Here is a 14416-nt window from a genome sequence, read left to right as displayed (position 1 = left end):
CAATGAGGCTGAGCAGATGAGTGTGATTCATGAGATGTCAGGAGAAGCTCTATACTAGCCAACWWTWCTTCTATGATAGGGAAATTTTCAGATGGCTCCACTGCATTGCTTTTTGCTTACTGTACACTGGTCAACCTGTGCATCAAGCCTCATGTGTTACCAGCAGGTCTGGGACTGCATCTTTTCCAGTAAGTTTATTTCACACAATTTAAAGCCAAATGCTGTCTTTGGCTGATGGGGAATGGTCCCAAATGCTTGATATATATGATGCCATGATTATTGTTTCTTAAAACTGCCAGAAAAATACTGGAAACAAAACAGTAGATTACATAAGACTAGAAAGATACACTGAAAAATAGGAAAATAAAGTTAAAAATGTTAGGGAAACAACATTTAAATTATCTGAAAAGAAAACCTATTGCTTGCATGCTTTCTAATGTTTCTAATGTTTTATTAGACTCTCTGCTGCATGCTACCTCAGCTTTGCTCCTTAACAAAATGCATGTTCATAATTTCTAGTCTAAATTAGTTCAACTTTGCAGCTGCTGCAGCCTGCAATAATCTGCAAAATCTTGCCCGTGTTAGTCAAGAGCTCAATTATGATTTCTTCTGTAGGTAGTACTGCTATGGTCAAGTCACACCTCATTTTTTCATTTGTCAAAATAAACAGTTTAAAATAATTCAATCTTTTTTATCCCATTAGCCTTTTGGGGGTTCATGTCTGAACGCTCCTCAACTGATCAGCATCCATTTTGAACTGTGGGCACCAGAACTTCCCTGTACAACAATATGCCATGAGCAGGTGTATCAGCACAAGACAGAAGTAAATAAACCCCACTTACTCCTGCTGAGCATTCTGCTTTTTATACCTTCCAAGGAGTGCATTAGTCCTTCTGGCCACAGGGTTGCACTGGAAGCTCACATTCAGCTGAACATAACTGACCCCTAAATCCTTTCCAGTCACTGTGTCCCAGAAGGAAGTCTGCTATCCCATAAGCATGACCGAGATTCTTTCTTCAGTATAAAACTGTCTTGTATTAAGATGCACATTGTTTCCTCACACAGAGTTTACCTCAGGATCCAGATAGCTCTTTACTAGTGGCTATGATCTTGATCTTTTATCATGCTCCTAATTTCCTCTGTATAGATTCTCCACAAAATGATTTTATTTATTTATTTGCTGTTACAGATAGCAACTGATAGAAGTAACTTTCAATCATTTAAAAATGTTTCAGTTTAGGCGCTGCTGTGGAAAATCCTTTGAAAGTACTGCTGGAATTGAAAGAATTAATCATTTATGATTTGAYTAGTTTTTGCCCAGTCCAAAATATGGCACAAGAAGATATAGCAAAGATCTCCGTTTTTTCTGCACTAATGACATTTCTACTCTAACATCCTATGACAGCTCAACAGCAGATAGTTTTAACATTGTAAAAAAGTGTAATTGTACTTAATTCTGCTCACCACAGATTCCTACATGTTCTTTTGCTGTGTCCAGTTTTTGCTTTTCTAAATTGTCTGCAAACATAGTATCTCTTCCATTTGTTTTGCTATTAATCTGGCTTCTTCTCAAGCAGCTTCACTCTCCTCAATAGCAAGTTGTTATTTTTAAATTTTGAGAGGTCTTCTTTTTCAAGTGAAGCTCTCCTGTCTAAAATGTTTTCCAATTTTCATTCACATTTTTCGATAGTAAAAATACTATTGGTCCCTTAGTTGGCTCATAAGTGCTTTCAGTTTTGGGAAGTATATGTATTTCTTGTTTACACAGCAGAGTGAAGATAGCAGAGTGGTATTAAAGCTAGCATTGACTTACAGCCTGTGATCAATTCTCCGTTATCTGCTAAAGCAAGGTCTAACACAGCATTTCCCTATGCTGAATGCAAGACTTTCTGAGTTAGAAAGCAGTCACGTCTAATATTCAGAAATTTTACAGGGAGCTGGTTGCATAAGATCTTCAACACAAATCACTTGGAATACAGCCTCACTGGTTAAATCCAAACCGTGCCGTAAGACAAGAGCCAAAGCACAGTCCAGTCTCCTGGTCCTCCAATCATTTGGAGCACAAACATGCCTGGACCTATCACTCTTTCCAGCTCTAATATCACGGATTTTTTTCCTCATAAAAATGGAGAAGTATGGTTGAGTCCTGAGGCATGCCTCGGTCTCATGCCAGCAYTGAGTTGGGATCATTCAAACCTAAAAGCCGAGAAGCACTTCTGGGTTTGGCAATGTCAAGCTAGCCTCAGATAACACATTCTGTTCCTCTCCTTCCTTCACTAAGCACTACAAAATGTGTAAGAGATGAGAGAGATTTACCTAATGTGACTTGGTGCTAGCTAGACTGCTCTTGTCTGTTAGTGCATGGATTCACAAATACAGTAGGTACTATCACATTAAATGCTCCCAGAATGTGGGAAAATGCACCACTCTATCTCTTTGAGTCGTCATATAAACTCTTCCATGTAATGAAGGCTGAGATTAAACTTGTTGAAAGAGTTTCTCAGCATATATTTATAACATTAAGTCAGAAAAGGAAAAAAGCACTAGAGATCATAGTAATACAAGTTTCTCCTCTTTATCCTGGTCTGTAACTTTCACAAGTTATACTTGTAAACTTGCATATTTATACTGACAAGAATGTTTTTTATAGCAATGCCATACCTTGACACCCTCTATTGGCTATCTGCTGGAAACCATCTGGACAAGTGCATTCATAAGACCCTTCAGTATTCACGCAGTTTCCTCCAAGGCAAATATCACTATCTTGAAGGCATTCATCAACATCTGAAATAAAAATRTCACTGAATAATTAGACGATGTAAAAAATGACTAAACTTTTAATAGTGATATTTTGATCTAATGTAGCAACTTGAAGCACCAGTTTCCTTTAACTGCTGTGGAGGGAAAAAAACACAAAATATCATTTACTACACTTTAAGAGGTCCTTTCATATTCTTTTTCATTGCATTGTCATCGCATTGCACTTTTTGCATTGCTAGAAAATTGCCAAATTTGAGTTTGCATGTCATTTCTTCTTAGCAAGCATGACTAACATGAGCCACCTGTATCTCTAGCGAAAGTRACCACAACAGATCTTAATACAAATGTCTCCCCTACCTTAATTGTGACTGTGGTGKTGGAGTGTTATAATTAACAAGAAAACCCAAGCAGCTGTACATTTAGAAGACAGACACTAAAAAATGTCTAGTAATATAAATTTGTACTTTGTAAAAGTTCATTTGGACTTGTTTAAACCATCATGCAAACAACCATGAGCTGGAAATAATCTGACTCAGATGTCCTSCAGAGCATATGCAAGCTCAAGCACAGCTCGTGAGTCACACTAGCCCAAGACATGCYTCTGGAGACTACTTGCACAGCAGCGTCACAGACAGGAGACCTGTAGGACATGGACTGCCATGACCATACAGTTGGGCTAATAGTTGCTTTTTCAGAGGATGTTCACATGATGCAATACTGCCATTTTGCAGGCTTAGCAACTTGGGTCGGGAAGCAGCTTTTACATAGTGCTACACCCAAGCCATAAACCCAGCTCAAGAGTCAGGACATGTAGGGTGGAGCACTCAGTTGCCTATATACTATGTTCCCAGTACCAAGCGTCAGGTCTACGGACAGCCCCTGTGTCTCAGCATCCATGGGATAAACATGCTGACACACTAGCAAGGTACATTTCAGGTTACACACTGCATAGAAGGTAATCAAATATTTCCGGAASAGGATACTAACATCTTCCTCAATACTGTTTTTATTAAGAAATTTTCCCCATGCTTGTAATACAAACGTACACAGTATTTTATGTTTACAGCATATAACCACAGCACTCTCCCCTGGTGACCTCCTGTAAAATGTTTTTCTATGCTGTCCATCCAAAGATTTCCTAAGCATGTATTTCACTACTGGGCAGCTGTAAGGTTTTGAACCAGAACTGACAAAACCATGCTGTGATTTAGATCCTGCAGGCGTAGGATTCATCATAGCCACACTGCAATCAARGGGCACTGCTGGTTATACAGTAGCATCTGCTCCACAAACCACTGAAACTGATAGAATGAATTCCACTGTCCCCACCTATAGTTTCTACTTTCTCTTGTCTTCAAAGTGTTTGAAGGCAGCCCCAGCAAAGGAAACAGCTCACAGTTTTTCTGGCACAAGATTAACTTGGCAAGTGCCTACGTTCCAGTGATATTATACAGTTCTGTGTTTCCCTACAGCTAAAGATGCCCCAGAGTACTTCATGATCATACCTCTAGTTATAAAACAAACAGAAAATAAAAGAGAATCAGGTTAAGAAAAAAAGCTCACGAGCAACTTTCCTCCGTGTTCACAGGGCTCTGCCTTGTAATTAATTGAGTCTATGGCTCTAATAGGACAGATAGTTTCCTCTGAAAAACAAGTATCAAAGAGTTTTTTCCACTGCYTTTTGATTATTCTGACTTCTTAAGGATGAATTTTAGTTGATTAGAATTGTAACATTTCCTGCTTTGCAGGAATTCATAACAATAGCAGTTAAAAAAGACAAGATGACCTCTTTCTACGCTTATCTTTGGAAAGCTCACTGTACATCAGAGTACAACTGTCCTTGAGATTTTGTCTATTAGACAAAAACTAAGAAATAAAGATAGCTTTTGTGCATAACTGAATGTTACTGCAGATAAAATTGCACTTATTTCTGACAAAATTGTGACCCTTTAAAAATGATGTGTTTTATAATAATTTTCAATTGAGAAGTAAATTGTGGTTTATTTAAACCAGCCATTAATTTTAACCGGGAGCAGGAGAAAAAATTAACGGCTCCCTTGCTCTGAATTAATGCCAAGCCCCAAAACAAGATGATGTTTTCTGCCAAATACTGTCAAAACACATTATTTCTATATATGACACAAACCTTCCCTCTCTGATGCAGCTCTTCACAGCTCCTGTGGTTCCTACATAAGAATCTAGAGAAAAATCTGAGACAGTAACTCATGCTTGAGATGTTTAGTCCTTTTACCACCCTTCACAGGTACATGTTTAGGGCAATTTTGGCTGTCAAAACCTCTGAAGGCTGCTAGAAGAATATCCAAGAAGTGGGTCTCTGGCTATTATGCAGAAGAAAGAATGAATCTTACTCTCTTCACCTTAAACAAGGAATAAAAAAATCATATAATTAAACTGCAACAATAAAGACTGCATTTGCACATTTGGGAAAAAGAAAATCTAACACAAGGACAGCAAAGCACTAGCACAGGCTGCTTGAAAAGATATTTGGAGTCTTATTCCCTGAAGCTTTTTAAGAGCAGGTTAGACGAATATCTGTGAGGAATAACAACCTATTGTCCATTCTGTCTTTGTGAGGCAGGATGGACCAGTGATCCCTTCCACCACATTTTCCTTTGATTCTTGTCACAGTGTCTCTGCATCTATCACAACTCATGAAGATCTTGATGCCCGGTGACAGCACACAAGTTTCAAATGCTCGTATCATCAGCCTACATTTTCTTTAAAGCTGGTTCAACTGATGCTGGTGTTCACTAGGAACTCTGACAAGATCTTGTTAAGTTCTTCTAGGACCAGATTCTCCAAACAGCTCTGTACCGAAGAGAATCAGCCTGCTGAGAAGATTTTAAGATTTTCTTGTACCTAGCTGCTGAGCATTTCAAGACATGCTGTTACTCTTCATATGTGGACAATCCAGCATTATTAGCACTGATGAAGCCTGGTCTGATGTCACAGGTTTGTCTTGAGAAGATAGCACTGAGCTGGCACAGCAGAACTGCTCTTCTGTCTGGATCACTTGGAAAGGAGGATTCCTGACCCATTGCTGTGGGTGAGAAGGTGATAACTGCCTCCTAGAGTGGTGTGTGGAGAATAACCTAACAGCAGAACACTATTAGGTAGAATGGCAGTAAGGAGCTGTGTCTTTTTGATTGTATCAGTAGTCACAGGGAGCATCTGTGACTGGAAAGTCAGACTGGCAAGTTTATTTGTGTTAATACCACATGCATGGCAAGAGCTTAACTGAGAGAGTTTTCTTCCCTAAGGAGGGAGATAAGGAAGCAACTGAGGTAGAATCTGTTCTGAAGCTTGCTGGTGAGTGATGTCACATGCTGAGGGTGATCATGAATAGTGCAGCAAAAGTGACTCCAACTTGCATAGCGTATCCAGATGGTATAGCCAGCAGCGTGAACTTAGAAGGCTCCAAGACATGGGATAGAGGAAAGAGAATATGCTTGAAATAATTGATTAGAAAGTTTGCCAATTACTGGACAGTAAGTTTTCTTACAGGAGAAGTCATAGAATGCAGCTGTTTTCTATAACACAGTATTTCCCCCCATGTTTGCTATACATTTTTCACCTCTGATTTTTGTTTTTAAAAGATCGCTATGTAGACTGCCTTCTTAGACAGCGGAAGCTGTGACCTACAGTATATTTACCCGAAGCTCATCTYAGACTACGTTATTTTCTCCTGCCAATGCACATCTGCGACTGTGGTGGCTGGCTACAGATCAGAGCTGGCTACCAGCTGGAGAAGTTTTAACTTAAGCAGGCCCCCATGCCAATAGTGCATGCTGGTAGAAAACTTTGTAATTCAGAACCAAACACGGATCTCTGTGTCAGAATCTGAGCAATAMGAATTGAAAATAATTAATTGTTCTTGGTAAGGATGCTCAATTGCTCTCCCACTCTTACTGTAAGAAACACAGATGCTGATTTCCTGCATGTGTAAGGATAACAGGGCTGTTTCTGAGAATCCATTAAACATGTGGCTGTGTAGGCAGAGCCTCTTAAATGGTTGACAGTAAGGTATTCAGAAAAAAAGAGGGGCAATACATCTTTATGCCTCATCCTCAAAAGAATTTGTGCCTACGGATGAAATATTTAAGATATTACTGGAAAAAATCAATCAATACCTTAAGTCTACAGCCTTACCTTCACAATGATCTCCAGTAGCTGATAACATGTAACCTTGGCTACAAATACATCTGAAAGACCCTTCTGTATTCCTGCAGCGTCCATTCGCACAGAGTGATTGTTGCTGGCATTCATTTATATCTGTAGCAGAGGAGACAGTGACAACATAAAACATTTGAAAATACCAATTGCTAAGGAAATAATGCAATAATCAACTCTGAACAAAACAGCAAAGTCGAGTGTCAAAATAAAGTTCCCCTTCTCTCGGTCTGGTTTATTAACAAATGCAGACAGTTGACACAACACATGAAAACAGATGAAATGGCAGACTGGACATTTTTCACGAGTCGACTGCTTTCAGCATTCTCTCCTTTAGTGTCAATATATCCCTCAGTGCACATGCACTTACGCACACATGCATGCGCACACACACTGCTTGAGAGCTTCCTTTGTTTCTCTTATATCTGGCAAAGGTAACAAGCCAGCTGCTCCAGTGAGTCAGCAAAACCCACAAAATACTTTCCAGCAGGATCACCACCTTTTAACAGGGTGGGGTTTTCAGATGCACACTGCCAGGCTGCTGCACTTTTAAGTTGTATATTAAGGTTCCTTTTAATACTTGCCTTTGTAACAGTATTAATCCTCTAAGTATGGGGAAATGTCTCTCCACTTCCACAACCACTGTTTAGCCCTCAGCACTTCAATTCTCACAACTTGGGTTCAGCCTGGGTTAACAGATGGATTTGAATAGCAAACTTAAATTTTCCTATGAAAATCCCCAAGCACTGAAGGGGAGCAACACTTTGAATTCAGAACACAGTATATGACCTGTCTGAGCTAGGAAGCCTGTTCCCCTCCCTTATTTATACAACTAACGCACTGTAATTAAATCGATATGGTAGGTTGAATGTCTTTCTAAGGCTGAATGTCTTTCTAAAAATGTACTCTAATTCAACAGCAGGAAGTTACTCAATGAGGTTTTTCAGGTCTGTGTTATGGCTATGTAGTCTGACCTCTTGAGTAATGGTCCCTGGTGACCACAGAAGTTTTAAATTTAAGGATCACCGAAGTCTTTGGGGCTGCATGAAGTATCTAAGCATGTACACGGTGCCGTGGAGTAAGGGCTGTCCTTCAGAAGAGTGCACTTTAAGAAAGACCATCTGCACATGCCAGCTGAGCTTGGCAAGGGCCCTTTTCCATGAAACGCTCCGAGGAAGCAGTCAAACTTTGTCTACATACTTTCCCCAAGACCAGGCTGCTGTGTGTCCTGGGCAGCACATTTAACTCACTCAAGACACTTAACTTACACTCATAGTTTGTTTCAAATTTCCTGACAAATTTAAATGAATAATCATTTAGTTTTATTGTATTATTCTAGCACTCAGAAGCCTGACTCTTTGGTGCTATACCAAAACACTTATAGAAAAAAAAAAGGGAAAATATAAAAAAAGGCTTAGAAGAAATTCCTTCAGGGTTCTGTGTGCTTCCACAGCTTTCATCCTTGTGAAAGGGTTTCAACAAGTCCCTAATGCCTGCTGTTCAAGAAGCAAGGGGATATTCATACCTCCTGTACGGCCTCCAGACTTCTGTGTTCTGAATTCAGACTTAATTTTGCTCCACAGGGACTGCCCTGACGAGAATTTAGATGTGGAAGAAATGCAGGACCTGACACACTGGAGGTTCAGGTACTGTTCTTAGAATTATGGTACCAGTCTCTCTCTCCCTCTCTACTAGATGTACTACTTGAAATGCAGTGATGTAGGCATCAGCTCTGTATTCAGCAGGCACTCCTGGGCGCTAAGCTGAGTGTAGCCTGGCTTTTTTGATTCTCTGCCCCACATTAAGGGAGGGAGGGGGAAGAAAGAAAAAAAGAAAAGCACAGCAAATGCCATGTTAAAAGTTTGTGGCAGAGAAAACTAGGGTCCCTAAACCTCTAAAACGATGTAAGTGTCAGGAATATCAATTCAGTAATATAAATATTACATGTTCTTGATTAGCTTTTTTCACCCTCAGATGTCTTATAACAAAACACAAAGCATACAGTGTGGCCATGAAAGCCATGATATGGAAATCTTTTTTCTTACATTTTTGGCTTGCTTAGTTTTAGCTATTTAGCTTTAGTGTACTTCTGTTTTTTCTCTATTAAGAGATATACAGCTAGATAAAAAATATTATCCAATCGGTATGTGGTATGTGCAACATTATCAATTTTAGCCATATTCCTTCCTACCTTCACATTGATCCTCTGCTGCAGAGAGTTTGAAACCTCGGCCACAAGTACATCTGAAAGACCCCTCAATGTTTTCACAATGTCCATTTGTACAGAGATTGCCATACTGACATTCATCTACATCTGTGAACACAAAAAAGTCATAAACATATAAGGAACTATCAGCCATCCTTCAATTGGGCTTGTGAATTTATTTAAATTCTGCAATAAGCAAGATTATAAGGAGCTTCTCTGTATGTTTTGAGCTTGTCAGTTCTGGGGTAATTCTGATTTTAATTAAAAGGATTTAAACTTGGGCTGGCCTGTGCTCAAACACTCAGCTCTATTCACGGTCCATATGACTAAACCAATGTTCTCACTCTAGTACTGCAGGGACTCTTGTTTATGCTAATAAACATTTTATATATGTATATGTGTATATATATATATGTGTGTGTGTGTATGTATATATATACACACATACACACATATATATCAGTTCTATTATGAACTAACAACATTTGCATCATCCTTACCTAAATAAGATTATGTTAACAATAATTTTCCTACAACGGCTTCAATCAGTGCAGCTTAGTATAGACAAAAGGTCAGCAAGGGCTGGCACATTCATTCTCGCATTACACACTTTTACTCTTAGAAAGGATAAATGACTCTGTGATAAAAGCACTAGCAGYTGCCAGTGCTTTGTCAATGTTATCACTATTCTTTCTATTACTGTAAGGAACATTCCAGGGAAAGTCTACTGCAGACACAGCTCATGTTGTCAAGGCTGCATTAGAAGTTCTCTCTGAAACCATGTTCAAAACACTTGCTCTGATCAGAGTCCCCCAACCTTTGCTACTCATTGCCTCCACCTGTTTACCTGGAGTTTAGGCCTACATATGAGGTAATGGAGTTAGCACAGAACTCAGCCACATTTTCTGCTGCTGAGCTTTTGCTGGATGCATAGCTAGGTTGATCAACGGACAGTGCTGAGGTTAGAGAAGTTCTCCAGTACATAATTAAAGACTATGTACAAAACACCTGCAACATGTGACACATTTGTAGATGACATTTTACAAAGGAACTTAAAGGAATTAGGCTCTGAAGGACTTAGCCAACCCCAGGGAAATTTCAAGGGTTTTTCTGCACTTCATGTAGAAGGCTAGCCTATATAGGCAACAAGAAACTTCAATGAATTAAATCTTCATTGCAGAAGTTTCAGAAGTAAGGTAAGAACTCTTGTTCCAGAGACAAGCCAAATTTATTTGCAGGGGATTTGAAAGAAATGTTTCTTCCACAAGCTATGCATAGAAGTCACTCTCGCAAGTTAACACAAGAATTGCAATATTACTACTAAAGAAACATCTTCAAGAATTCCTCCTGAATGCAATTCGTATAAAACAAAATGAAACAAAAAAAAAGCAGATAAAAAAGTAACAGCTTCTGTTACAAACCAAGCCAGAATTAATTCAGTGTTCTGAAATAATCAAAATCATCTTTTTTCTAGAGGTATTTAAAAAAATAAGAGGTTCATTTTCAAATTTAATTTACTTTGGGAATGTCGTTAATAGCAAGCAGGTGTCCCTCTGTATGGAAAATGCTGTACTTTTTAGCTTCAGTGATGCAGAAAAAATTTAAATCTGATTTGCTTTTATATGCCAGAAACTGTATTACTTTCAATTATCTTGTCTTTTGCCACCACAAAGCACACTAAATCTGTCAACACAAAAGAGTAAAATTGTTGATTGTTTGAAGCACTTAAGTCATTTAGGCAGTTCTAGTTTAGAGAAAGCAGGAAAGATTAAAATTCTTTAATTCATCGTCATAACTGCTATTAGCTATTATGAGTATCTGCTGCAACTATTTTCCTCAGGTTAACTTATCATTCATGACTCTTTATAAGCTCCTGTACAATCTGACAGTCAACATCCATCTATCCCCAGATACAACTGAAATCATCATTATCATCTATATTTCAGATAATTTACAGTTCTTTCTTCTCTTGAACCTGTATATCTTGGGGCTGTAGGTACGATACCTCATTACATTCTGGCTAGAAATACAAAGTAGCATCTTCCAAAGGCGACAGGGCAGAGCCACAGTCCTAGTGCTACTACAGTCCACAGTAGATGACACTGCTGGTATCCTGCTGCATGAGTAATTTCTCAGTTCCCTACTGATTCAGAATGCTTTCACTGAATAAATCATATACACTTCGCTCTTAATGTACATGATATTCTCAATGCTTGAATCTAAGAATCCGTTAAAAGAAAAAGAACCTAATTTAGCAATGAGGCACATAAACTTCCAACTAAGTAACAAACCTGCTTCTTATATACTTGAAGTCAGCAATATTATTTTTTGTTTTCGGATGGGACTAAAGGTTTAAGAGACTCTTAAGAGACCCACAGAGCCAGCAAAAAAGCCAGGAAGACAACCTAAGTCTCCTGAGATGGAAGTTCAGATCTGTAACTGATCCTATTGAAGCTCTTTATAGTAGAGCTAGAAGTACATCGATCTGCTCTGCTGACCTCTGTATTACTTTCGAAATCTAACTGGATCCCTAGCATTGTACACAGCAAGTCAAATGACAAGATCAAATGATGCATCTATGACATGCTGATACCTTGCTAGAGGCAGATATTCAGACAGTAACTATCCACTACAGTATGCCTTCATCAGCAAGCAGGGTGTTAGGATGATTAAAAAGAGAGAATTTGTACAGCAAAACTGGTGCTGAGGCCCTGACAGTTACAACATACAACTTTTCAGAAGGTTCACTGCTCCACGGAATGAATGCCCATTTGTAGCTGGAGCACAGTACGCCCATCTTCCAGTGTTATTTCAGTCCAAACAAATCCAGTTCACAGGCTTTTACATGGCTTCATGAATCGAACTCGACCGCAGCAATTGGGGGTGATAAGGAGATAAGCTTTGGAAGTACACTGTCAATCTGAGCTAAAACAATAATAATTTAAAGCTCCCTAGGTAACCTATTATAAACCTATGTTACATTTAGATAATATGGTTACTCCATAAACACCCAGCTATCAAAAATAGAGTGCATGGGCGTACACACTCAAAGAGCAAACAGGAAGGTTCACAACAGACAGGATATCCTTCACAACTGAAGCTGAATTTTAGTTTCCAGTAGGGCCCCAAGAAGTGACGCTCAAAGCTGCAAAATATTTTTATTTCTTCTTTCACAATGCATTAATTTGCTCTTTGTTATCTGTCTCAATCAGTCAACACTGCCTTGAAGTGTATTGAACATACCGTGGCACTGTCCATTCCAGCCTCTGAATCCCACTCTGCAAGGAATGCACTGGTAAGAACCAGGAGCATTAATGCACTGTGCATCTGGACACGTTGTTGGGGTCAGACATTCATCAATATCTGTAATACAAAGAGAAAATAAAATGTAGGTCAGAATCATAAAACAACACTGAACAGTAAACTAATCTGATTATTCTGACTGTGCTTATGTCTTATTAATAAACTTAAAAAGTTGTGTACTTTCAAGTCAGAGGCCCACCAAGGTCCAAATTAGTGCAAATTTGTACCAGTGAAGGAGTATCGCCTTGAGTAATAAATTAGATCATGGTTCATGCAACTGAATCTGAATTTTCTACTACGTTTTGCATCCTTAGCAGGCTCTCCACAAGATACAGCAGATCAGACTTTTGGCTTAGATGGGCCAAGACGAACACCTTTGCTTATGCCACCACTTCTACTATACTGAAGCGTTTTGAGGTACCTCCTACAGCCATTCTCAGGAGACTCTAGAAGTACATTGCAATAAAAAAATAAATTGTAGCTCTAGAGTTGCAAAGCAAATAAGAATTTGTTGTGAATTCTCCTGTGCCCTGTAGTTAGGCAGTATGTACGTAGTATAGGGACTGTGAATGGTAAGCAAATAAATTGTTTGCAGGAGAAAAGGAGTTAATTGTGTTTGAAGGAAAGCACAGGCAGCACAGCTCTGTGAGGCTTTGAAGAGTATTCTGGCAGTGTTTAGGGTGATCTACAGACTACAGCATCAGGAGAGAACCTAGTTTATGCATGATGAARTAACAGATGCCCTGAAAAACTCAGGGATCTCAAGACCAAGTTCTGAGCATCCACCAATAACTTCTCATTCTGCACTGAAGAAATTCACAAGACATGCTATGCATGCAATCTATACAACACTGCATACCAAAAATTACATTCAAAAACAAGTTGAAATCAAGTGATCAATAATTAGTTGATGCTAGAATTAAAACTGCATGGGCAGCCTGAATCAAGCCTGCCTGCTTCCACTCTTGAGTACTCATATTATGATACGGTCTTTAATCACACAGTAATTATAAACCTTCTCACCAGATCGTTGTTTCCTGAAGTGCACAGAATTATTAAAATCCTCACAGCCCCAGCTACCTCTAACCCCAGATTCCAGTTCTCAGTTAAGCTCTTTCCATTTCCTTGTCCCATGCTTAGCTTTTGTGTCTTCTACAGTTATGGACTACTTTATCCTCCAGCACAGGTAACATCAGGGAGACAATTTATTCATAGATTGGGGAACAAGTTCACACCTCCATAGCTATAAACTAGATAATGGTCAAGCCTTAAAAAAATTCAACATCCCAGCTCCAAGCTGGTCTTTACTGTATGTGGGCAACTCACAATTTTTCACGGGATTACAATTGTCCAGCTGAAGGTACTTTCTCATAAGAACAGCAAGAGGCCACCCCAGCCCCTGAGCTGCAGGGTTCCCCTGAAACCTCAGAATGCCTGCACTGTGTCTGCCCTCAAAACAAACAACCCAAGTTAAGTATTTAGTATAAAAATTTTCAGCCAAAACAAAGCCTAAAATGTTGCAAAGCTAAAAGATATCGCAAGAAGATTTTACAGGAACCTTTAATCGTGTGCAGCGATGACCAGCTGTGCTGGTAACAGTGTTCTCTGTAAATGACGAACTTGGCAAGAAGAGCATGTATGTACTCTACGTCTCTGGGGCTGGGGCTGTGACTTCAGCTTGTGTGTGCAAGTCTTGGGGGTAGAACTAAGGTGGAGCAGGGAGCGTGAGTAACCTGTATGTTGTGTGCAGCTTGGCCAATTCTTGCTGTTGTTCCTGAAGCAGTAGGAGGCGGAACGGAATAGAATGGAATTATTTGTGGAATCTGGAATCTGTCAGAACAGTGACTGCAGTATGTAAAGTGTAACGACATGGTGAAATGATTCTCTGAATGTGTCATTTCCTTGGTTTGATGGTTTAGTGTAGGAGGGTTTTTTTTCCCCTTAAGCAACCCTAAA

General features: G+C 39.3%; 1 protein-coding gene across 4 annotated transcripts in view; it reads right to left on the bottom strand.

Moving 5' to 3' along the window:
- Window positions 1-14416, bottom strand: part of LTBP1 (latent transforming growth factor beta binding protein 1) — a 188007-nt gene that overhangs the window by 43150 nt on the left and 130441 nt on the right. For all 4 annotated transcript variants that reach the window (XM_085301182.1, XM_085301183.1, XM_085301184.1 and 1 more), the window contains 4 exons: window positions 12401-12520; window positions 9143-9265; window positions 6931-7053; window positions 2662-2784 (listed from right to left, as the gene is read on the bottom strand). In XM_085301182.1, the coding sequence (XP_085157308.1) occupies window positions 2662-2784; window positions 6931-7053; window positions 9143-9265; window positions 12401-12520 (489 nt within the window). The remainder of the gene's footprint in view (window positions 1-2661; window positions 2785-6930; window positions 7054-9142; window positions 9266-12400; window positions 12521-14416) is intronic.

Source organism: Rhea americana, unplaced genomic scaffold (genome assembly GCF_003343005.1).
Source record: "Rhea americana isolate MKP2758 unplaced genomic scaffold, rheAme1 scaffold_173, whole genome shotgun sequence".
Classification (NCBI taxonomy): domain Eukaryota; kingdom Metazoa; phylum Chordata; class Aves; order Rheiformes; family Rheidae; genus Rhea; species Rhea americana.
The sequence above is the reverse complement of the archived record's forward strand: the minus strand, read 5'-3'. Positions and strand labels throughout refer to the sequence as shown.